Source organism: Pinus tabuliformis, chromosome X (assembly GCF_031772625.1).
Source record: "Pinus tabuliformis cultivar Carrire ecotype Pingquan chromosome X, CPIR1, whole genome shotgun sequence".
Taxonomy (NCBI): domain Eukaryota; kingdom Viridiplantae; phylum Streptophyta; class Pinopsida; order Pinales; family Pinaceae; genus Pinus; species Pinus tabuliformis.
Window position 1 is genome coordinate 677263365 of NC_142308.1, and position 25582 is coordinate 677288946.

General features: G+C 41.5%; 1 protein-coding gene across 1 annotated transcript; it reads left to right on the forward strand.

The window, feature by feature from the left end:
- The first annotated feature begins 2131 nt into the window (after positions 1-2131).
- Positions 2132-3901, forward strand: LOC149141793 (putative protein phosphatase 2C 24). Its single transcript, XM_089449539.1, has 2 exons — positions 2132-2547; positions 3648-3901. Exons 1-2 carry the CDS (start codon positions 2329-2331, stop codon positions 3660-3662), a joined length of 234 nt encoding a protein of 77 aa, XP_089305665.1. The 5' UTR covers positions 2132-2328; the 3' UTR covers positions 3663-3901.
- Positions 3902-25582: the final 21681 nt, after the last annotated feature.

Below are 25582 nucleotides of genomic sequence, written 5' to 3' on the forward strand. Positions count from 1 at the left end.
TGAGGAAATCTCTTTATAGGTTGAAGCGAGCATCGCGTGCATAGTACAACAGGATAGACGCCTACTTGTTGGTCAATGGTGTTGACAAATGTGAGGGTGAACCTACTCTCTACATCAAAGAGAGTCATGGTAAGATTCTTATTGTTGTCTTATATGTAGATGATTTGATTTTTACAGACAATGATGATTTCCTCATCGCTGATTTCAAACAAGTCATAAAGGATGAATTTGAAATGACTGACTTGGGGTTGTTAAGATATTTTTTGGGCATAGAAGTGAAGCAAACAGAAAATGACATTTTTATTTCTCAAGCAAAGTATGTAGCAAACATTTTGGAGAGGTTTAAGATGCAGAACAACAATCTCGCACCAACTCCAACTGTCATGGGGTTGAATTTGAGCAAAGAAGATTGCAGCAGCAATGTCAATTCGACATTATACAAAAGCATGATATGCAGCTTGATGTATTTGACCGCCACTAGGCCGGATATAATGTATGTAGTGAGTTTGGTGTCAAGGTTCATGGAGACACCCAAGGAGACACATTGGCAAGCAGCGAAAAGGATTCTAAGGTATGTCAATGGGACAAAACAATATGGCATTTTGTACACTGCAACAGATGATTTCAGGCTGGTTGGTTACACCGATAGTGATTGGGCAGGAAGTGTCGATGACAGAAAGAGCACGTCAGGATATGTTTTTCATTTGGGTTTTGGAGCCATTTCATGGCTTCCAAGAAGCAACCAATAGTGTCACTATCAACAACAGACGTTGAATATGTCGTCGCAACAACAACAACGTGTCAGGCAGTTTGAATGAGACGGATGTTGAGGGATCATCGCCACAACCAAGACGGAACGACAACTATTTTCTGCGACAACACCTCATCAATTGCATTGTCAAAGAATTCTGTGTTTCACAAGAAGACCAAACATATTGATGCTAAATATCATTTTATCAGAGAGTTGATTAACAATGATGAAATTGTGTTGTAGCATTGCAGGTCACAAGAACAATATGCTGATATTTTCACAAAGCTAGTGGCATGTGAAAGTTTTGTTTATCTCAGAGATTGTTTGGGAATTGTCAATGGCAACACTTGTGATTAAGGGGGAGTGTTGGAAATAATAATCCCAAACATCGCCTTAAATACACTGAAAAACACCATGCTTGCCCACTCAACCACCGCACGGTTGCGATTTTGTTTGCAGGGGAAAGGACTGAAGTCAGAGCAGAAGTACAATGCGACCATTCCACAACATATTGCAGAAGTTAAGGCATTTAATAAATTTTAGTAAATAAGTATGGGCAAACATTTACTCCATGACTGTTGCCCGCACTCCACAACATGTGCAAGTTCAAAAAACCATTTACTATGTAAATTTGCCCATGTTGCCTATTAATTATTTGCTCTGTCATGTATTAATGTCAAATTTGTATGTTGAGATAAATATGGATGTAAAAGTCATTTGTAAGGTTGGGGGGCAAGTTAGAGAGTGAAAGTATGTGAGGAGAAAATGGTGAAGAAAATATTGGTGGGCGCGAAAACCAAGTTTTACAGAAATTTACTCCACAACCCGATAATGTGTAAATAGCAGTAAGTTTGTTGTGTTTTTCACTTGCTGCAGCGTCCATTTACGTGAATGTATTTCCTTTTGTTTTAACATATAATATAAAATGTGGCTTGTTGCGTTATGGTATTAATTTTTTACAAGCAGATTTATCCCCAACTTCTTTTGTTTTATTCTGTTTTGCTTTCTGTTTTAATTAAGTCTTGTGTGGTTGGGGTATCCTCCCGCAACCTATTTCTCATGCAGTTAACTTTGTCGCAACCGATTTCTGAGCTCTTTTTGCCATGTAAATTTTTCTAACATCTGGGTCGTTGCAGACTCATCTACAGTGAACTGGAAGTGAGATTGAAAGCTGCCAAGAAGCTCGGGAAGCTTCTTTCACCACTGATAAAGTCATGGATGTCTGTGCCAGAATGCAATGACTTTTATGGAGTCATTTGTTCTTTATATTTAGAGGACTCTGCTTTTAATTTTGTGAGATAAGTTGAATTCGATATTATTATTTTAAATTTATATGTATATATGGGGTTATATATGTATATATGTGCATTGGTACAATTCAGGGTTATATATGTGCATGCATCTCTTCGAAGAAACCTCAATGGTTTGCATTTTTGCACTTTTTATGTATAGGCTTCAGTGTTCTGCAAGGACCGTTTCCATGAGGTTTTGCTGAGGAGTTGAGAAATTCCTCTCCATTTTCCAGAGATTTAAACGATTGGAGTAAAGTGTTGTCTACTTGCTTCAGGGAAATAGATATGGCAGTGGGAGGGATGTGTCCAAATGGAAGTTGTGGAAGTGGGGATTCGCAAAAGACTAGTGATTGTTGCCAAGATCCAGTTGCACCAGAAAATGAGGTTTCAACGGTTATTGTACCCATTGTGAGCCCATCTCAACTTCTTATTGCAAACTATGGAGATTCCAGAGCAGTCTTATCAAGGGGAAGCAAAGCTATTCCCCTTTCCAGTGACCATAAGGTACGAGGGAGATTAAGAAATTTTGAACCTTTTATTATCTAAGGCTTTTCAGAGCTTGGATCCAATTATGTAATAAGTATTTGATGCAAATGCATGGTGATTAGCTTTTCATTTGACATTGAGTTGGTTCTTTATTTTTCTCGAGTAATTAGTAGTTAACGTTTTTAATTGGTTCATGTTTCAAATCCTAATGCCAACTGAATCTTGTCGAATCGGTTTAGTTGAACCTGCTGGTGGACATGTTATTTTTTGGAATGGGTCTCGTGTTGGAAGTTTTCTTGCTATGTCAAGGGCCATAGGTCTGTACACTATTGTCCTTTTTATAGGGTCATGCTGGTTAAAATCTGTTGAAGTCAAACCAATTCCAACTTTCACACTTACCGTTGGATGATTTAAATGGATGGTATGGAATCATTTAAATAGTCAATTTGTGGTTGAATTGTATCACCAATTCTCAAGCATTGGTTAAATGAGATCTATGGTAGCTGTAGCGTGAGTTTAATAATGGTTTTTAATAGATCTATGTATATGAGTGGCAAATTTATTAAATACTTTGAAACCTACATTCTATGTGTGATAGCGCTTTGTATATAATTGATTTGCATGAGAAAAGCTTCAAATCAGGATGAACTTCAATTAAGATTCAAACGTGGAATTCTGGAAATGATTTACGTTCGAAATTGGAGAATTAACTTGCCAAGAGGCATGGTTGCCTTTGGCACGCGTGAAAGAATTGTCTCAAGAGAAGGCTTGAGTCCAAAGTGGAATACATTGATATACCCTTTATGAATCATATGCAGGTAACGAATGAGGGTTGAACCATGGGCGAGAGTTAATGGAAAGTGAAATTGTTGCCAGATTGGGAATTGGCTGCATTAGGATTAATGCAAATCATCTAGGATACACGGTTAAGAGAACATGAAGGGAATCTCTAAAAGTTCGCATATTAGGGATCAGCTAGTCAAATGATTTATCAATTGATTATGTGGAATATGCAAAAGCATTTTCCATAACTGTTTTAGATTAATGGGCTTATAAAGTTAAAATTCTGGTTGTATGCAGTTGACATCCTAATGCTATTGTACTTGTCTAGCTTACAGGTGACCGATTCTTGAAATGGTATGTGATTTCTGAACCAGAACTAACATGTGCAGACCATACACATGAAGATGAATGTCTGATTTTAGCCAGTGATGGTCTATGGGATGTTGTCTGTTAAGTTGCTCAAAAATCTCTGGCTGATTATCGGCCTTATCGTTCAAAGGGTATTGCTGAAGACATTCCTGTTGGTGCAGCGACAGCTCTCCTTACAAAATTAGCCTTGGTGAAGGGAAGTAGAGAAAATATCAGTGTAGTTGTACTTGTAATCAATCTCAAAGAAAGAAGAAATAGAAACAGATGATAGTTATTCTGTTTTATATACATATATCTATATATATAGATGCATACATACACGATACAATACAAAGATAGCCCAATGATCTATTGAATTGGTTCACCTATTTCTTTGGGAATTGTGATTAGCAGGTTGGGAGATTGGGATGGAAAGACATGCGTCTTTGTATAATTCTGATTTTTTTAAACAATTAGAGAGATGCACTTTTTCCCACCACTGGTTGTTTCTGACGTTTCTGACAAATGTTCCACATAGAGGCGCCTGTTGCAGTCCTTTGCACCTCTGGCTGAACAGTTTGTGGCTTTAAAAGATCCCTCAATGTTTCATAGGGCTTTAAAAGATCCCTCAATGTTTCATAGAAATACATTAGAAGAAACAATATCATGTGCTCAAAGCTTGGGAAAGTAGTTTGCTCTTCCTCTTCATATTTTCTTCCAACACTTGGTATATATCAATGAAACGTTGTATGATTCCAGCATGATAAATAGTGAAGTGCATTTACGAAGAGTTTCACAAAAAGAGGAGAGAGCTGCAGAGAAGCAAATTTATCCTTGTATTTGATCAACAGTCCGAAATAGAAGTATTGTGTAAATATGATTTATCAGTTTTTAATAAAAGGCCACAATCAAGATAAAACACTAGTAGGTTTCAAATGGGCTAAAATAGCACTTGTGCTGAATCACCATTTAATGCTTGTTCTGGTAGTGTTTCATGTGTTTTTACTTGTACCAAATGTTAAGTATGAAACTGAAATGGCCACTCTTTCCAGTGTCATACATCAAAATGTGGAAGGCCTGTGTTGCTTATAAAATATATTAAATCATAAGAAATATCGTCAACTCAAAGATACAAGTGTAGAATTCTAGCATATTTATTATATTTATAATAAATATACATGTTCTTGATTAAAGATCAGCCAATGGGTTATGAATTTAAAAAGCCCATTGCCATGGCAAGTGTGACAGCTTACAATACAAACCAGACAAGCTGTATTATTCCATTTGTAACCTTACTTTATTACCTACACACCAATACAAGTATTATTATGAATTTAAAAGTCTCATTGCCATGGCAGGTGTGACAGTTTACAAATACAAACCGGGCAAGCTGTATTATTCCATTTGTAACCATACTTCATTACCTACGCACCAATACAAGTATTATTCTGAATATGCGTTAAGCAATGCTTTCACCAGACAATTTGTCAAACTGTTTCTCAGAATTCTTTTTAAAATGCATCAAATATTTCATCCACATCATCAGACAAAAGCTTGAATGCGAAAGCTTAAATGCAAGAGACAACATATCATATTTGGCACCAGCTCCAAGTGAATCTAACAGTTTCTTTGATTTAATGAACCTTAACATTGATAAGGCATTTCTAATTTCGCATGGTACCAGTGCCCAAATAACCTTTACCCTGGAAGTAAGAGCTCATTTTTTTTCCATATCAGTTGTTGTTTTTGTGACAAATTTGTTTATGATAGATCTGGAGCAATGATTTCATTTGAAAGCTTTACAACCCTTCAAAATCCATTCCACAGATCATGAGTAAAACACAGAATGACCTTTGTAATAAATCCAAGACTATGCTTGTCAATATTGCAGTATGCATTTTAGTTTAGTGTTAATATGCAAAGTTATACAAACAGTGGGTGTGATCAATTATTTGGTCAATCACAACACAGAACTCCATAAGCCATTGGGAGGTCAACTACAATTATAGTGAATACTGCATTTATATGTGGAGCAAAGCTCATCTATCCACAAAAATCTTTAATTTTACTATAGGGAGGAACCTTTATTGAATCAACATTTGTAGCTTCATAATATTTGGTGCATTCCAATTCCAAAGACTCCATAATTGGAAGTGGCATTATATTATTTGTAGCATCATTATCATCATGAGGGTGGTTGAATGTGCAATCAATTTATACTTAGTGTTTTGGTATGGTGTAAATTTTAGTTATATAATGTTCGATATAGTCTTTATTTTGGTGTTGACTATGTTGAAAATGCAACAAGATGATGGAGCTTAGTGGAAAGAAGTCGCCTTCACTAAGTGGGCCCGCATGCTATTTTTGGTGCAAAGTCTATTTTTAGATATATGGATCATGGTCTATGAGTTGCAGGATGCTATTTGTGGATGATTGGTCATGTCGGTAAAAATAGATGGACTTCTATTTTTAGACATATGGGCGGTTTCTATTTTTAGACTGCCAAGTTAAAAATAGAACAGTCGAATATTATTGTCTCATAATAATATTTGGACTATAAAAATTATCTTATCCTCTTGGAGCACTTCAGTTTGAGCTACAGATGTGGCACATGCAGTTGTCAGAAGGAAATACACTTTCTTTGTGGGTCAGTTGAGCTATCGCATGTAGGACTTCAGTTAGAACTCATGTGGTTGAGTTTCGGTGGAGTTGATGGAGTTGTGTTCAGTTTGACTTGGTTGAACTAGTTGTATTTTAGTCTAACTAAAGAATACACTGGTGATGAATTGTGTGAATTAAATATTAATTAATTCACTAATTATTAACTCATAAAACAACTGAAGAATACATCAGTTAACTCAGTGCATGTACAGTTCAGTGGAGACAGGTGTTAGAGGTTGAGATTGCTATCAGTTGTGAGTATAGTTGTGCATGAGATTTGCACATGTATGGATGGAGATTGCCCATGAGGCTTGCGTAGTATAACCAAAGGAATTCGATTTCACAGAGTGATTGATTCTCTTGCAGGATTGTGCAGTGGAGGCAGGCAAACAGTGGAGGAGATTTGAGGCATCAGATGTAAGCTAGTTTGTGTGTAACAGGTGGAGATAGTACTGAGTACTTGTGAGGAGTATTGTACTATGTATTGTTACATGTTCTCAATCATTATAATATACAGATAGTGTGGCGTTTTCAGCTATATGCTTTCCCCGGGTTACATACTGTGTTAATGTGCGCATGCGATTGATGTTTCATTGTTTTTAATGCTGCTAAATTGATGATCAACGTAGAGGAGGTTATGTATTATGCATGTATTCCACAATAGTGTATAATCGGGATAATCTCTGTGAATAAGTGTCATATTATTCAAAATTTCTACATGGTATCAGAGGAGAGTTGATCATCAGATCTATTATTCAGAAAGTGATTACATTTTATTTCTTCAGGCAGAGTCTGTAATCGGGCCAGGTAGCCTCTGGATTCATACTTGTTTTGGAAGGTGAGATATCCGGTAAAAACCCATACAATCAATCTCCGTATGAGAAATACCTTGTTCTCACGAACTTTAGATCAGAAGCGGTTGAGTTTTGAGCTGGTGGAATTCGAATTTGCAGCAGTGTTTTCTTGGTGTCAAAATTGAAATGTCTTTCAACGGATTGCGATTGGAGTATGCTCTTGAAGGCAGCTCGAACTATATTGCATGGAAAGATAGGATGGAGGTGGTGTTAGATGATAATGGGTCGAAGGATTTCATAGAGGCTGAGGTCCCAAAACCTACTGATGCTGCTGAAGCTGTGGTTTGGCAAAAGAAGACAGCAAAGTGTCGAAGGATTCTGTTGGAGGGCGTGAAGGATCACATTATGTCCAGCCTGCATGGAAAGGCTTCTCCATACTTGACATGGAAAGCATTGACAGATCTATTCCAAAGCAAGAGCGACCAGAGGAAGTTGGCGCTCAAGGATAAACTCAGAAACATTAAGTGTGAGAATGGAGACAGTATGCCCAGGTATCTCACGAAGTTCACCCAATGCAGGGATGAGCTGGGAAGTGTGGGGGTAACTGTCGATGATGAGGACTTGGTGAGCTTGGCTCTCCTTGGTCTTCCGAAGAGTTGGCATTCCTATCGGGACTCTGTCAATGGTTGGGAGAAATTTCCAGGATGGGAGAGACTTTGGTCGGATCTTGTACAAGAGGAGATCAGACGGAGCACCACAGACAGTTCTTCATCCATGCATGATGAGGAGCACTGTGCCTTAGCGAGTAAGGTGAAGAAGAGGAAGGTGAAGGGTTCTCTTTTCGTATCTAGTTCTTCCAATGATGGGAAGAAGGTTGACAAGTCGAAGGTGAGATGCTTTCGTTGTCATGAGTTGGGCCATTATGCTACTAATTTCCCAAAGAAGAAGTCCAAGAAGGGATCTAGGGAAGGATCTAAAGGTGAGGAACTTGCTTCACAGTTCGAGTTGGATTTCACACTCTTCGCATGCATGGTTTCATCCATGACGAGAAGTGGTTGGTTTCTTGACAGTGGAGCTTCTTTCCACATGACCAGTGACAAGAATTTGTTCAGTACTTTGGAGGAGAAAGATCTCCAGATACTCATAGCGATGGGTAATGATGAGAAGTATAGTGTCTCAGGTGTAGGCACGGTTATTTTTCAGAGGGAGCACGGAGCTCGCCTTACCTTGACTGATGTCAAGTATATACCAGGACTGAAGAGAAACTTCGTGTCGATCGTGATGCTGAAAGACAGAGGCTGTGATGTAGTCTTCAGTAAGGGAAAGGTTTTCCTTAGACACATGATCACTAGACAGGTGAAGCAGATTGGTTCACGGGTCAAGAACCTGTATGCTCTTGAGGTTCAAGATGCATGCAAAGCCTTGAGCAATGAGGCAACTGATGGAGACTTGGTGGTTGAGAGGGAGCATATATTAACTCTCAACATGCAGAGCCAGAAGAAGTCTCAGACGATTGTGGAGGAGCCACGATTGGTGCAGCAACTTCAGGAGGTTGTGGAGCAGCCACAACAAGGGAAGCTGAGAGGAGATCGAGTAGAGACATCTACTCATGTAGAGACCTCCAGTAGGGGGAAACTTCAAGCCAGGTGGGCTGAGGGATCACATGCAGCCATACCTCCAGGTAGGAGGTGGGGCGATATAGAGTGATCATCCCAAGGAGGAGGGGTAGGATCCTTGAGGTACCCAACCTCTTGGATGAGACCTTGCTACGGAAGCCCCAATGTGGAGTAGCAGGAACTGAATGATTGGGTAGAGACAGATGCGGATGGAGCGGCAGAGAGAGCGACAGTGTAGGGAATCCCAGGACAGTGCATAGCTAGCAGGCTGCAGCAATGCGAGAGGCACAAGTGTTTTGCACAGTGCTAGGTGGCATAGAGAAGTGTGCAATGGTGCAAGATGCATGGAGATGTTGCAGTAGCGCAGATGTCAGAGAGAGAGCACTTGTCAGCAGCAGGTAGAGCTTAAGCATCAGAGTATGTTCCTAGCCCAACAGAGTGGTCAGTTGGGAGTGTTTTTGTTCCAAGTGTTGTTGGAGCAAGTGGACCAGGGAAATGTGTTGCATGCAGAATATTCTAGAGTTGCAGGATAAGGATTTCAGATAATCCATATCTTGTTGAGAGGGAGTGTTGAAAATGCAACAAGATGATGGAGCTTAGTGGAAAGAAGTCGCCTTCACTAAGTGGGCCCACAGGCTATTTTTGGCGCAAAGTCTACTTTTAGACTATGTCTATTTTTAGACATATGGATCATGGTCTATGAGTTGCAGGATGCTATTTTTGGATGATTGGTCATGTCGGTAAAAATAGATGGACTTCTATTTTTAGACATATGGGCGGTTTTTATTTTTAGACTGCCAGGCTAAAAATAGAACAGTCGAATATTATTGTCTCATAATAATATTTGGACTATAAACATTATCTTATCCTCTCGGAGCACTTTAGTTTGAGCTACAGATGTGGCACATGCAGCCGTCAGAAGGAAATACACTTTCTTTGTGGGTCAGTTGAGCTATTGCATGCGGGACTTCAGTTAGAACTCATGTGGTTGAGTTTCGATGGAGTTGATGGAGTTGTGTTCAGTTTGACTTGGCTGAACTAGTTGTATTTTAGTCTAACTAAAGAATACACTAGTGATGAGTTGTGTGAATTAAATATTAATTAATTCACTAATTATTAACTCATAAAGCAACTGAAGAATACATCAGTTAACTCAGTGCATGTACAGTTCAGTGGAGACAGGTGTTAGAGGTTGAGATTGCTATCAGTTGTGACTATAGTTGTGCATGAGATTTTCACATGCATGGATGGAGATTTCCCATGAGGCTTGTGTAGTATAACCAAAGGAATTCGATTTCACAGAGTGATTGATTCTCTTGCAGGATTGCGCAGTGGAGGCAGGCAAACAGTGGAGGAGATTTGAGGCATCAGACCTAAGCTAGTTTGTGTGTAACAGGTGGAGATAGTACGGAGTACTTGTGAGGCGTATTGTACTATGTATTGTTACATGTTCTCAATCATTATAATATACAGATAGTGTGTGGTTTTCAGCTGTATGCTTTCCCTGGGTTACATACTGTGTTAATGTGCACATGCGATTGATGATTCATTGTTTTTAATGCTGCTAAATTGATGATCAACGTAGAGGAGGTTATGTATTATGCATGTATTCCGCAATAGTGTATAATCGGGATAATCTCTGTGAATAAGTGTCATATTATTCAAAATTTCTACAGACTATATATCCTTTTTACAAAAGAGTGCACTAGAGGTCCAAGTGATTGTTCTGTAGAGTAGGAAAATTGATGAGTCAATGAATATCAGGGATTTTCTATGATTCCCATGCTCAGGAAGCATGTACTGGTCTGATGAGATCTTTAACTCCGAAGTTGGAGGTTGTACTTGGTTCTACCAAATTGTGGTGTATGCTTTATGTTTTTCGATGGATGTATCTTGAAAATATTTAGCAACTTGAAAGCACATGGAGAGCATAAGATACAAAATGCTAAATTGTTGATAGGGATGGACATCACATTTTGCCTTGCTATTATCCTTTTGGAGCACTACTTTTACCTTTTACAATTGAGTGAAGATGTGATAGTGATGGACACCAAATAGTGCTACTTTTATTCTTCTAGAGCACTATTTTTACTTTTTATACAATTGAGTGTAGATGCTACATTTTTACACTTGAGTGTAAATGTAAAATAACTCAAAATCAATCACACCAAATAGTGCTACTTTTATTCTTATAGTGCACTACTTTTACTTTTTGTACAAATGAGTGTAGATGCTACATTTTTACACTTGAGTGTAAATGTAAAATAACTCAAAATCAAGTGAAGATATCTCGAGATCTATGGTTCACATTTTTATAGATGTAAATGTCATTATTTCCTAGGATATCATCATGAGATTACCTAATTTTTTTCTTGAGAGAAGTACTAAAAAATAAGAAGTTTTTACCCAATTATTTACATAGAATTTTTCAAATTATGTTGGTGTGTTAAATATTCACTATTAAAAAGGTTTATTATTTTTTTCTTGAGAGAAGTACTAAAAATAAGAAGTTTTTACCCAGTTATTTACATAGAATTTTTCAAACTATGTTGGTGAGTGTTAAATATTCACTATTAAAAGTGTTTATTTTATGGGTTAAAATTTATAGACATGGCAATGTCATTTGGTGATAAAATTTTCCTTGATTGGATCTGAATGGCTACATACTCATCTAGCAAATGGTGAAAATAATAAAATTGTGAAAGTTGGAGGTATATTAGAATCTATCTAATTAAGCTCTAAAATATTAAACATCAATAGATATTATCACTTTGTGTAAACTATATACATCAAGGAGGGACGAATTAGCAAATTTAGAAAAAAAAATTGAGACTAGGATGATTTGTCAATTCACTTATGATAAAATTACAAATTATAAATTTAAAAAATACACAAAATAAAGCTTAAATTTAATATATCAATAATTATTTGATTGATTATGGAAACCAAAGTACAACTCGAATTATATATATATATATATATATATATATATATATATATATATAAAACATTTTTTATAAAATGACATCCCGCATAGTTGGGCCCCTCGATACACTGGACCTTTGAAGAGATTGTTTGACCAACTGACCTCCGAGCCCATTTAATTAGTTGATCCCTGACCTCCAGTGAGACATTAGAAACTCTTCTATTTCAAATGTTATTGTCTATATATTCCAAGGGTTAAACATCCCGAAAAACTATCAACGTACCCTTTACATCTTTTGGTGCAAATGCTAGTATATATATTCAAGAAAAACGGTGGCCTACGTTGTGGAATCTGGTATGACCAAAAGAAAGGAGTCAAATAGAAAGATCATACTTCGAGACATCACGAAGGTCTTCCCTGTAGAGTTTTTTGATGGGGTTTTCTTGCATAGGAAATGTGGTTGCGGTGTAATCATTGTTTTGGAACCGGGAAACTATTTCCATTTTTGGTGGGAGGGGGTCAAGGGACAAACAGTAGGGCTGAAATTTTCGCTCTATGGGGTGTTGATCCGGATTTAAATGGGAACGCAATAGATTACAGAGATAACCATAAATACAGAGATGCAATAACCATAAACACATAGATGCAGCGGAAATAATGATTCATTTCATTAATGGAAAATACTGAATACAACCAGAAATGGAAATAAACCAGCTAGGGCGATGGTAGCTATCTCTGAGAAGAGATGTGCGGCTACATGCCTCTGAACTGTTCCGAACTGTATTACAATGAGGCTCGAAGGCCTATTTGTTGTTGAGAAACAATGGAAAACCCTTCACATACCGAAACCTAACCCTAGAAGATGAAACGCCAAATTGTGGGCCCCATTTGGGTAAATTGGTACATCAATTTCCCGGGGTCGTAACTTTGGCATACGATCTTCGTTTGACGCGTACGATAGCTCGTTGGAAAGATCTATCCGAGTACTACCACTTTGGGCGGCAACATACGGCTCGGTCGCCCCAGAATTCCAAAAAAACGTCGTTTAGGGCCTCAAAACGGCTCCGGAAGTTCAGGACCCGAAAAACTGCTAAAAATAGTAAATTGTGCTACAATTAAGGAACCTGAAAATGCTGAAAGAGACAGTTGTGGGGGTCCAAATGGGTTGGTGGGTGGCCACCAACATCCACCTGGATCATTCCTCCCCCCTTAGGAAGCAATGGTCCCCATTGCGTTGAGTCCCTCCATCTGCTGAACTTGTCCTGCAATCTCTGATGTGTCCAGTGATGGTGGAAAGCATGGTCGACGATGGTCCACATTGAATACTCGGTGCAAGCGAAGGAATGGAGGAATGCTGTGCTTCAAAGCATTGTTGCCCATAGCCTTGGTACTGCTGTGAGGACCATGTCGGAGTGGTCGGAGCTTCTGATGGGCTCTTGTAAGGCGTTCTTTCTGCAGATGTAACCAAACTTTGTCGCCCACCTGAAACTTATGTGGTACCCCTGTGGGTGAGGAGAAGTTGTTCCTGTGTTCTGTCATGACCGTATCCCTTTGTTGCTGCTGCTGCGTGTAGGAACCCTTTGCAGGGGTCATGGATGTAACAACGATCTTCCCCTTATTTTGGGAGTGAACCAGACAAATGAATTTCCTGGTCTGTGATATGAGCTTGCTGCCTTTCTTGGTAGTGATCAAGGATGTGGCAGTAGGTGGGGCTGCCTCTGGTATCCTGTATAATGAATTATTCAAAGAAATAATGACAGCACGAGGCCTTGACTCATACACAGCATGTCGCCTCCACAAGTATGGCTGGCCTAATAATACATCACAAACATCCAGAGGTGTAACATCACACAATACCTCATCTGTGAAGGGTTTGATGCTGTAGGGAAGGCAGCACTGCTGGCGAACTTTGAGATCTCGTCCTTCATGAAGCCACCCGATACTGTACGGCTGTGGGTGTGGTGTAGTCGGTAGGCCCAACCGCTTCACGACCTCTGCTGAAATCAGGTTCTTTTGGCTACCACTGTCGACAATGAATCGCAGTGGTGAACCCTTCACCCACATCTGTGAGTGGAAAAGACGCTCCCCCTCCTCTGGATCTTCGGGCTCATTTTTCTTGATCTTGGCGGTGGCAACGGTGGCACTGGGATCCGCATCAATGATCTGCTTCCCTTTGCCATTCCCCTTGTCGGGTTCTGGCTCAGGATCGGAACATGCATCTGATTCGGAAGCCTTCAATTCGGCCACCAGCGACTGCTTGGTTCGGCACTCACTTGTGTTATGAGTGGGACTCTTGTGGAACTCACACCACTTCCCTGTGTCCTTCTTCGGCTTCGTGGTGTTGTTCTTTTCTTGTGGCTTCGACGGGTTGTCTTGGGTCACCCCGCCTTGGCTTTGTCCTTTGGGCTTCGGATTTGCAGATCCAAAGTCTCGCTTCTTCTGTTTGAACTTTTGCTCGATTTTGACAGCGTATCGGTATGCTGTGCCAAGTGAGGAGATGTTCAAGAACACCATCTCTTCCTGGATGTACTTGTGCAGGCAGCCACGGTATTTGAGCACCAGATGCAGCTCAGAATCTTTGATACCCAACTGTGTACGAAGGGTATGAAAAATGTTTGTGAACTCCGGCACATCTTGGTCTCGTCCCTGCCGCAGTGTGGTCCATTTGATGTATTTGTCCTCATAGCTTCCGACAGGGTAGTACTGCTCTTTGATGGCATCCCGGAAGTCATTCCAAGTGGGTGCGGCTGAAAATAGTGAGCCTGTACTTTCATCCTTCTGCTCGCAGTAGGTTTCCCACCAGTCCTTGACGTGGGGGGCTGCTTTGAGAAGAGCGAAAACGATCTTTTCCCGACTTGAAAATTCATGAACAGAAAAATACCCATCTAGCAGATTTAACCATTTATCTACGGCATCTGCATCTATTTGGCCCTCGAAGATGGGGATTTCAAAATTAACTTGTACCTTGAAGGGTGTGGCATTTCCAGAGTCGCTGTTGGAAGCTGATGCGTCGCCTCTGGGTAGCCGCTGAAGGATCTGCGCAAAGCTATCCATCATCGCGTTCCTTTGCCGCTCGAGCGCTTCTTCGAGCAGGATTTTGATAGGATCTCCTGCTCCCTCGTCTTTCTTCTCATCCGCCATGGGAGGCCGTCGGGATTTGCGAGGCTGGTCTTGCAAAGGTTCGACCAGTTCAAGCCCTAACTCCTTATATCCCGACCTCGTTGGGGACATGCAAAGAAAAACAGAGAAAAAGCAGACCGCTCTGATACCACTGATCCGGATTTAAATGGGAACGCAATAGATTACAGAGATAACCATAAATACAGAGATGCAATAACCATAAACACATAGATGCAGCGGAAATAATGATTCATTTCATTAATGGAAAATACTGAATACAACCAGAAATGGAAATAAACCAGCTAGGGCGATGGTAGCTATCTCTGAGAAGAGATGTGCGGCTACATGCCTCTGAACTGTTCCGAACTGTATTACAATGAGGCTCGAAGGCCTATTTGTTGTTGAGAAACAATGGAAAACCCTTCACATACCGAAACCTAACCCTAGAAGATGAAACGCCAAATTGTGGGCCCCGTTTGGGTAAATTGGTACATCAATTTCCCGGGGTCGTAACTTTGGCATACGATCTCCGTTTGACGCGTACGATAGCTCGTTGGAAAGATCTATCCGAGTACTACCACTTTGGGCGGCAACATACGGCTCGGTCGCCCCAGAATTCCAAAAAAACGTCGTTTAGGGCCTCAAAACGGCTCCGGAAGTTCAGGACCCGAAAAACTGCTAAAAATAGTAAATTGCGCTACAATTAAGGAACCTGAAAATGCTGAAAGAGACAGTTGTGGGGGTCCAAATGGGTTGGTGGGTGGCCACCAACATCCACCTGGATCAGGTGTCCTCATAGGTGCTAAATGGCTAGGTCTTGAGAATACTGGTTTATGGGGACGCAAAGGGAATCATCAAATGGGTAAAGGATTACACTCTGTAAAATCCTCCTATCTTATTTAACTGGATGAGGAGAATACGATATTTGGTAAGCACTTTCCAGCGAATTGAATTTGGTCATATATACAGAGAACATAATCAAATCACCGACCTACTCTCAAAAAGAGGAATCTCAAAGGAACCCGCTAAGATTCATTTTGTTGCTTATGTTTAGGGTGTAATGACAAATACTGGATGCATTAATTATACTTAGGAGTTGATGGAAGAAACGATCTGACAACTTATGTAGAAATATGATGTTTAGGGCAAAACACAAACTATAATTTTGTTTTTTTTTGTTTTTATGTTATTTTGTATGGACAATATGCAATGTAAGTGGATAATGTAACATCCTCTGGGGTAAATGTGCATATAAAAAAACATAATATGAACATAAATACAATAAAAATATCAGCCATCAAAATCCATATATACAACATTACATGGAAATCAAGGGAATGAATTCTTTTCATTAATAATGCAATGAACCAATCGATGATGGGACTACCACGTTCCACCCGACCATAGATTGGCTGAGCCAAGTCTCTCTTCAGCCAATCACCCCCGTGCCATATTCCAAGCATGAATGTGGGACTCATAGAACACATCAAAAAACCAATCAATGTGGATGCCACCGGAGTTCTCTGCCTACACCGTGAGGAATTTGAGTGCCTCCTAGTCTCTCAGGCTTTACTGTGCATCCACAGTCTGATCCAGGGATCACTAGGCCCTACACCGAGACATACTCTCCAGGCTTTACCGTGCATTCCATCTCAGAATCACTAGGCCCAACGGAGAGAAAATCCACCTCTTGGCTTTACCGTATATCCTGCCATTCATCGGTAAGGATTCCTAGGCCCACCGAGGCACACAATCTAGCTTTACCGCAACCCACAGTCCGGTTCAAGGGTTACTAGGCCAGTGGCTTCGTGCATCCTCAGTCTGGTTCAGGGACCACTACCACCATGTGTTTGTCAATTCGGAGATCCACCCCACTCAGCTTCGAATCCAATCTAGCCATCCCCCACAAAACGCATGAGAGAACCCATCTCATCAAAGCTATCAGGAAATGGCAAGGCTAGGCTGAAAATACTGTCACACCTGGCAAAACCCATGCCATGGTAGAAAATAAACACATGCAATCCCATGCATGCAAAATCTAGCAAGGAAAGTACACATGCAATCTCATGCATACCAAATCTAGCAAGGAAAATACACATGCAAGTTGATACCTGCAATGAAGCCTGTTGTAGCTGCTTGATCCTGCCTTTCCCTGCTTGATCTTTGCTTCCTCTTGCCTTCTTTGCCTTTCTTTCTCCAATGCCAAAGTGCTCCAAGAAAACTCTAAGTATCCAAGTGTATGAGAGAGAGAGAGAATAATGAGAGAGCTCCAAAACTAAACTGACCAAGTCTTGCCCACTGATCCTCATAAGCCTTTTTATTAATGAGGCCTCTATTTTCTTCATTTTCCATTATTTTCCTTCAATTTACTCCTCACATGCAAAATGTGATCTTTCACCTTCCTTTTCTCCTAATTTCCATTATTTTCATAAATAAATGTGCCAAAATACCTTTTTGCCTCTTTCATGCCTTAGCCATTGCCTTTTCCAATTTCCTTAGCCATAAACAACCTAATGAACACCCCCTAGGATGTCTTGCCCAACATTAAGCTTGGAATACGTGTCCAATCATCTGCGGTATTTATATATTTTACACGGAATTTTCACCAAGGCTGTTACAGAACCCTCCCCCTTGGGGGAACACCGTCCTCAGTGTTCAATGACACCTATAACCAACATGATTACTGAAAACAAAACATACTACCCATGGAGCTTTATAACACAGCTCATTGCAGTATTTATCATCTGATCAAATCAAAACATCATGACAACATGACAACATACCACATATTGGAGCTTTATACATAGCTCATTATGGTATTTACAATAAACACATATACACATATTCACATATGCACATTTTCTCAACCAACAAATAAAATAATATGAATCCGGAACAAGGGAATCTAGAGGCTCACACCTCCACCCTCAAAATAATACTAGGATCCACCTCCTTCCCAGGAAGTCTAGAATCCACTGCAAATTCAAATCTGCATCCAATGTCTAGCGCTATAATCCCGTGCCACTTGTCCTCTCAGCAAACAATTACCAACTCATCGTTCCAGGGCGCACTCCCAATGTGCATCTGATTCCATATGACAATGCTAATGACAAAAACAAATCTATCTGTGACTTTCCGTTCTCTGCTACACAGTCCCTCGGGAATCCGGTCACCTCTTCTGTGCAGTCGCTCACCTTCCAAGTTCCATTGGCACCCCCATCTCGAGCAGTCCATCCCTTGCAAAGGCTTCCTCGCATCAGAAGATTCAAATACCAAGGCATATACCTGCCTCAAAACTACCATATCGGGCGTAGCATGCTCATGGAAATCAATGGACACTATTGGGTACCAGTGCCCCACAATGGCCCTGCTCCTGAAGTGCTTTACTAGCATACAACTGCATGTTCCAATTTCTTTGTTGTTGCTACTAATTCTTGTAGTCGATTTCAACCACCCAACTGGGCATTTCATTTATTCATGTACCAAGCACATAAATTCCATTAGATTTAAAATAAATTGAAATAAATTCACATGATACCTCATTGGTAGCTCGTCAATAAGGTACATTTGCAATCATGTTCACTTCCTGTCACAACAAGTCAAACTAGCATACTTGACCAAATCAACATATATAAAGATATCATATCAGGTTAGCTCAAAACACAACCATCATAGATCAAAATCATAAATCACATGTAACCATCATAAACCATAATCATAGATCATAAACTAGAATCATAGATCATAAACCATAATCATAATTCACATGTAATCATCATATACCAGAATCATAAGTCACATGCATAATAAAACTGAAATAGAATGCTGATACTTATCCTTTCATAAATCCTTAGCTTCTACCTTTGATCTTTTGTATAGACACCAGATCGTTTGCCACACCCAGCAGACACTCAGTGCCTTCTCCTCTACTAGGTGCACATACACATAGTGTGCATCACACACATACAACCACACCTGACACACAACACCATGAAATACATGCACCTACACCTGACGTACAACACATACACATACAATCAGTGTACAACACAGTGCATCCATCTATACTCGATGTGCAATGCCACCCAATACATGTAACTACACAGAGTACCACACAACAAGTACACATGCCACAATACCATGACTACATGATGCACATACATAATACAACATGCCCTCAACACAACATGTATGACATGCACACAATACCACACGTGCACCAATACCATATGTACAACATGTACACAGTACCACAGGTACACCACATCACCTGCACAACATCACATGTACATGGTACCGCCTACACAACATGTACACAACGCCACATGTACACCACACTATTATACAATGTGTACACAATACCACATGTTGGGCAGCGGATCCCCCCATAGCATGTTTTTGGGTCTTAAAGCCTCAGTTTTGGTCAATGTAATGTAAAGACCCCGCGAAATGCGGGCGCGGAGCATGAGATTCTATGGTTGTCCGCCCTAAAATAATGTAATTTAATGTAAAGGGTGTCGGCCTACCCATGGTTCGCGGACCATGGGATTGTCTAAATAGAGCGAGGCTCTAAGTGTAAAGACAATTTTTTTTAGAAGGAAAGTAATAGATAGATGCGAAGGCATGGTTAGAGGATAGAAGTGGATCTGAAGCGTATTGGGCTGTAGTAGTAGGTAGAGGCTCTGCAGCTGAGTGCGCAGAGGCCTAGTATAGTCTGTAGCTGAGTGTGTGGACCCCTGCAGCTGAGTGCACAGGGCGGAGTCGGGTCTGTATTGGACTGAATTTGAAAAGGATCAGTAATAAAGCTAAGTTGATTTGGCATATTGTGCATCTGTTTCATAGATCTATATTTTGATGTTCGACGTTAATGGTATCTGTTTATTTATATGCGCACAATTGTATGTATGTTTATGTATGAAAACTTTTTAAGTAATTAACAAATAGAAACTAACTAAGGAAGACTTGGGTAATTAATACTGGTCGCACTGTGGCTGGACCTGCGCGAAGACAGTCCCATAGGACGCAAGGAGCTCGCTGGTGCGTGTAAAAAAGTAATCGCGAAGGTTGAATTGCGTACCTATCTCCCATATCAGACATCCCCAGGGTGCGGAAACCTGGTTCCAGCACCCTCCCATACTACTTCGGGTGAGACCTCAGTTCGCGCTCAGCAGACTGTTGTTGAAAGGGCCAGTACTATCGGGATTTACTTGGCTAAACTCACTGTTGAACCTGGGCTAGGCCCCACGTAGCCAACAAGTGGTTCCGTTGCCAGGACTGGGATCTACCTAAGGGATGTCTGATGTCGTGCCATTGGAACCCAACAAAGAAGGAAGTTGAAGAGTGGTTGAACCAGAAGATTCACGAGTTCGCGACACAGGAAAATAGAACTCCGCAGGTATCTGAGAAAAGGTGGCTGGATCATTACGTGTATACGGAAATCCACGAGATTTTCTTTGCATCCTTTCCCTTTGAACTGTATGAGTGGATCACAAGATTAGCCGACAGCCAGGGAAGGTGTAAGCTCGACCAACCGATAGTGTGGACTCCGGAATTAGTGCGCAGACTAGAGGCATCAGAAGACAAGATCGCGCGAGCTATGGACCATTGGCTTGACCGGATAATAGGGGGATTTATCACTGAGTTTGTGGTGGACATGACCGTGAGCTACAGTGAGGCAGAATGACGTTTTCTCAAGGGACCGCGAGGTAAGTATATTAAATATTTGAATACTTGGATTAAGATGCTGTTATGTGAAAAACAGGTTATGTGAATACATTAATGTTTGGGATGACGTGGAGCGAAAAGATCTACAAAGGTAGCGGGGAATTAGAAAACAACCCTTTAATTTCACCTTCGCGAGAAAGTGAGGAAGAGCTTGCTCGGGTCTCTCCGAGAAGTGCGTTTAGTTTGATAAGGCAGCGCATTCCGCAGTTACCACCTCCACCCACGCCACCACCCACTTCACCTCCCTCAACTCCATCTCCCACTCCACCTCCACCAACCTTGTAGTTCAGCATGGCAAGCATGATCAAGCTACCCGTATTCAGAGGAGTAGGGAATGAATATCCGAACCAGTTCTAGTTCATGGTAAGAGCAGTATGGGAAGCGCAAGGGGTTACAGACGACAACATTAAGAAGGCTACATTAGTGAGTGTGCTGCAGGATTGTGCATGAACATGGTATATCAAGCACTCGAACGACCACCCAAACGCAGGGATAGCAGAGATCCAGAATGCGTTGAACAGAGAATTTAGTCGGTCGAAATTAGAGACACAGTCAATCATCAGGTTTAAAGAGATCGCGGTTCTTTCAGGCGAGACCCCTTGGGATCTAGATCAGCGGCTGAAGAGTACGATCCGCGAGACTAATATGATGCTAATGGATGCGTAGCACCGCGCATGGTTTGTGGCATCTCTGACATTGCACCTAAGGATGACACTGTCACAACAGAAGCTTTCATCCCAGGCTGAAGCGTTGGAAATGGCGATGAGGTTGCATGAGACCCCGATACAAGATCCTGGGTCGGGAGTTCAACAAATCCACACGCAACTACAAAATCTCTACCTGGTAATGCAAAGCTTGAAGTGGGATAGGGCACTGCGGCCAGAGGCGCGTGATGAAGTATGGTACATAAAATGCAAAGGCCAAGGCCATGACAAGGATCACTATCCAGTATTTGTGAACTACTTGATAGGAGGGGGACCAATTCTGTTGAGATCAGAAGCACAGGTAGGGCCGAGTGCGATACCCACGTTATGGTGCATGATCTATCAGATAGGAGGAAAACACATGACATAAAATTGTCATTTGCTACAGAAGTATACACAGATTCCCCATCAATTGTTTTGTAATTTCTGTAGATCGGTAGGCCACGACGAGCGCACTTGTTGCAGTTACGAGCTAATGATGGATCTGACCCCAGCCTATAGGGTGCAAACAAGAATGCTAGCCCTCAACCTAGCTGCGGGGATGGCGTGTGTTGGATTTCAGGGTTGAGGTCAAGGACGAGGAGGAATGGGACCAGGAAGGGGCCACGGATAGTTAATTTGTTACAATTGCGGAGGACCAGGGCACTACGCCCGCGATTGTACCAACCTGACAAGAATATCCTATTCATACTGTGCTTAGTTTGATCATGAAATGATAAATTGTCCTACGTTGATCGCACATATGCACGAGAAAGGGGTACTCTAGTCTCCTCTGACTCAAAATATCCAAATGATGAGGTCTAAACCGCGCGAAGAAGACCCAAATGTGAACATGATGCTCAGAAGCGACGCAATCACAGGGGAAAATAAGGAGAAGCAGCCTGAGGAAGGTGTTGGAGAGGTAAATCCCCTCTACGGATAGAGGCGATCCCTACTAGCCCAGCAAGGGTCTAGCAACAATCACACAATGCTGCTATGCATGTTCCTAATTACAATTAAACAAGAGGTAAAGAGCACCTACTTGGATTCCCGCGCTGTCGTTTGACGAAGAGATGTTGCCTTCGCTCCTTCGCTTCGGCTGGTCACAATCCTCCGCGATCCCCGCTAATAGATACCTGCACACACGAAGAGGAAACAAACGCAAGCGTGAAATCTAGTAAAAGCAACCATACATCAGTCAGAAAAGACGTAATTCACATTTAACCATTGCATGTACAAATGAGAATGGAACAATAGTAGCAGTCATCTATTATTAATCAAGACAGAGAAGAGTACAACCAAATGTTCTGACATCGGTATCCTTCTCAGGAGGGGCCAGTCAGCAAGCGTCTCAAGCATTCACCTTTGGAAATGATTCTCCCAAGATAAGGAACTCTCTCTCACACAAGCAACACAAAACAACCTTCCCTAAGCTATCAATCACTTCCACACCTAGCACACCAAATACCTATAGTAGCAGCAATCTGAGCACTATAAGCTCTATACAATCCAAGCTATTCAAAAAACTAGCTGCTCATGGTAATGGTGGAAGTTTATATAGGAGAAGGAGCCTCCTAAAAGGGTGGAAGGATGAGCTTATCCTTGAGGGAAGTGGTTGCAAAGAGTCGAACAGACATGCCATAGAAGGGAGTCGATACTCACAAAGCTAACAACCAAACCTGGAGTGATCTGGAAGGCTGGCTGTTGGAACAAATTCGCCCAAACAGGATCAGCGCGGATTATAAGGAGACTGACGCGCTGACATCGCGCCTCAATAACTGGGAAAGTCATGTCAGCGCGACCCAATACAAAGGAGAGGTGCGCTGGCTCATAAAATGCGACCAGCGCGGAAAAGTGATGTGCTTCCGCGCTGGCAGCGCACTGAAAACATTAAGAGCCACCGGTCAGCGCGGATATTTTAGAAACAGACGTGCTGATGAGGAAAACTTTGGAAAAATGGGTTTTGGGCCAGTTCAGAAGGCATGAACTTGATTATTGTGAATTCTTGACACAGTAGGGTAACTGACAGGGAGACAGTGACAAATTACTGTGTAACAGATGCCCCCTAAAGCATGAAGACCGAGAGAGTGGGAGGTGTGAAATGCTTTACAACACTCGCCGAACTGGAACACCACCAGGAAGGACCGAATATCTCTGATAATCAAGTACATGCAGTCTAGGCATGGTTGCAGCCATCCGAAAGACATGCGAAATAGGTCTGTGGAATGGACGCAGCCACCCAGCTAAGAGACCAAAATAATGATAAGGTATGGTCGCAGCCATCCATGAAGACTCAGGTATGGGCGCAGCCATCCATCAATGAGTCATGTAATGATCATCCACAAAATCGCAACCTGGACCATAACAGACAGGGATCCAGGGTCTTGCGCTCCGTCCCGATCGAACAAAGTACAAGTTCAAGCATGTGAATACATGGGCTGAAGTCGAACATGCATGAACGTCGTCTGATTACCAGTCAATGATGAAAACTGTTAACAGACGCGAGAGGTACCACCAATAATGACAATGGCCCTCAAGGTACTATAGGTACAATCTGCGGCATGTGAATCAATGAGCTGGTGTCGAACACCCGCAGAATCATTCGATCAGAGGCAAATGATGAAAACCTCTCATCGAACACGAAGAACCTGCCATTGAGGCATGCAGGCTCTAAGGCACCTGAAGGGAGTCTCTAAGTCACCTTCCCGGATAATGAGCTGAAGTCGACAGGAAGTGACCCTGATCGAAGGCGGGCCATAATGTTTCCCACATCATCGACACGAGACAAAGGAAGATTAGTGTGATGAATCAGAAGTATGTGAGGCGTCAAGGGTAGGTTGTAACTCTGCAGAGGTCAACTTCTCTTGAACATATCGGCGGCACGATAGCGGACTTGGCAGTATTTGACATCAAATGAGCAGGGGTCATGGTGACAAGGCAATGAACAGATGAGAGGTCAAATAGGATAACCCAAACCCACGGAGGCCAGTGAAAAATAAGATGAGATGGTCCCACCCAGACACGAAGCAGAGGAGTGCCATGTTCAAGAGCGACATACTGCCGACGCAACAATTGCAGTTCCACTTTCCCCACCATTTCTGGCAGGTACCCCGGTTATTTTTGGATGACAAGCTTGACGGGGATAGCATATGCTTGAAAAGTGTCATTTCGACAACGCCCGATGTCATCAAGTGTTTAACGAGCCTGACAAAGGAAAAACTCGACGTCTTTTCTTGTTTAGAGAGTCTGAAAAGACAGTGGAAAAGGAAACTCCAGGGGGGTCCTTTTTCGTAAAGTTGTGTCTCCCGAGCCCGAAAAAGTATAAAACTATGCTCGAAAGAACCGCCCGATCATTACGATCGAGGAGTACTTTTCATGAGTAGTGATATCGATCTGAAAAAGTAAAAAAGTAATCGGTATCACGTCGTTTCGTAACCATTAACGAACTGGAAACGACAAGGGTATGACAATCTTTTCGTTTTTACACGGTCGGAAAAGGGTTTAAAGACGACCGCCTCTTTTTTACTTTTAACGAGTCAAGAGGGATAACTCGGCAATCTTTCCATCTTTAAACGGTCAGAAAAGAGCTGAAAGCAGACCTCCATTTTTATTCTCTTTAACGAGTCAAAAAGGGAAAAATACTCAGCAATCTTTTCATATTTTACGAGTCAGAAAAGAGCTTAAAGGTGACTCGTCCTAGAGGAACGAGTGGTATCAAAGGTAGCAACTGGTTCCGGCAATGGTGGAACTGCTCAAAACATGTAATGGTCAAGAGGCTGGCTAATAAAACCACTCATCGTTGCGGTTCCTCAGGAAAGGATAAACAACCGAGTGAGAGCATATGATCGGCCAAGGAGATGGTAGCAATGGAATGAAACAACCAAGGCTCATCTAGCAGGATTCAGCGGATAAAAATGGCAATCACGAGATGTAAATCGGGTATGGGTTCATTTTTACACAAGCTTGAACCGTGGAGAACTTTTCTTGGATTCGGTTTCATGTTTACACAAGCTTGAAACGAAAAACTATGCTTGTTATAAGCTCGCATGCCCCCAGCATAATGACGCAAATCGAGGTACATGCCCCCCAAGCTTCATTGCATTCAACAAAGTGGATGGAATGAAGGTTCACTCTCGAGATCTATGAAAGACTCGACTTGTAATTTACGAGATCTTAATCAAAGACTCGATCTGAAAGGGGAGTTGTTTCATTTTTTAATGAGGTTGACACAGTAAAAGAACTATCCTCATAACCCTTGTTTCATTTTTTAAGGAGCTTGACACAAGATCAGGAACTATGCTCCGACCAGACCCAGTTTCATTTTTTAAGGAGCTTGACACCGGAAAAGAACTATGCTCCATCCAGACTTCGTCATAATGAACGGGAAGTGGAGGCCCC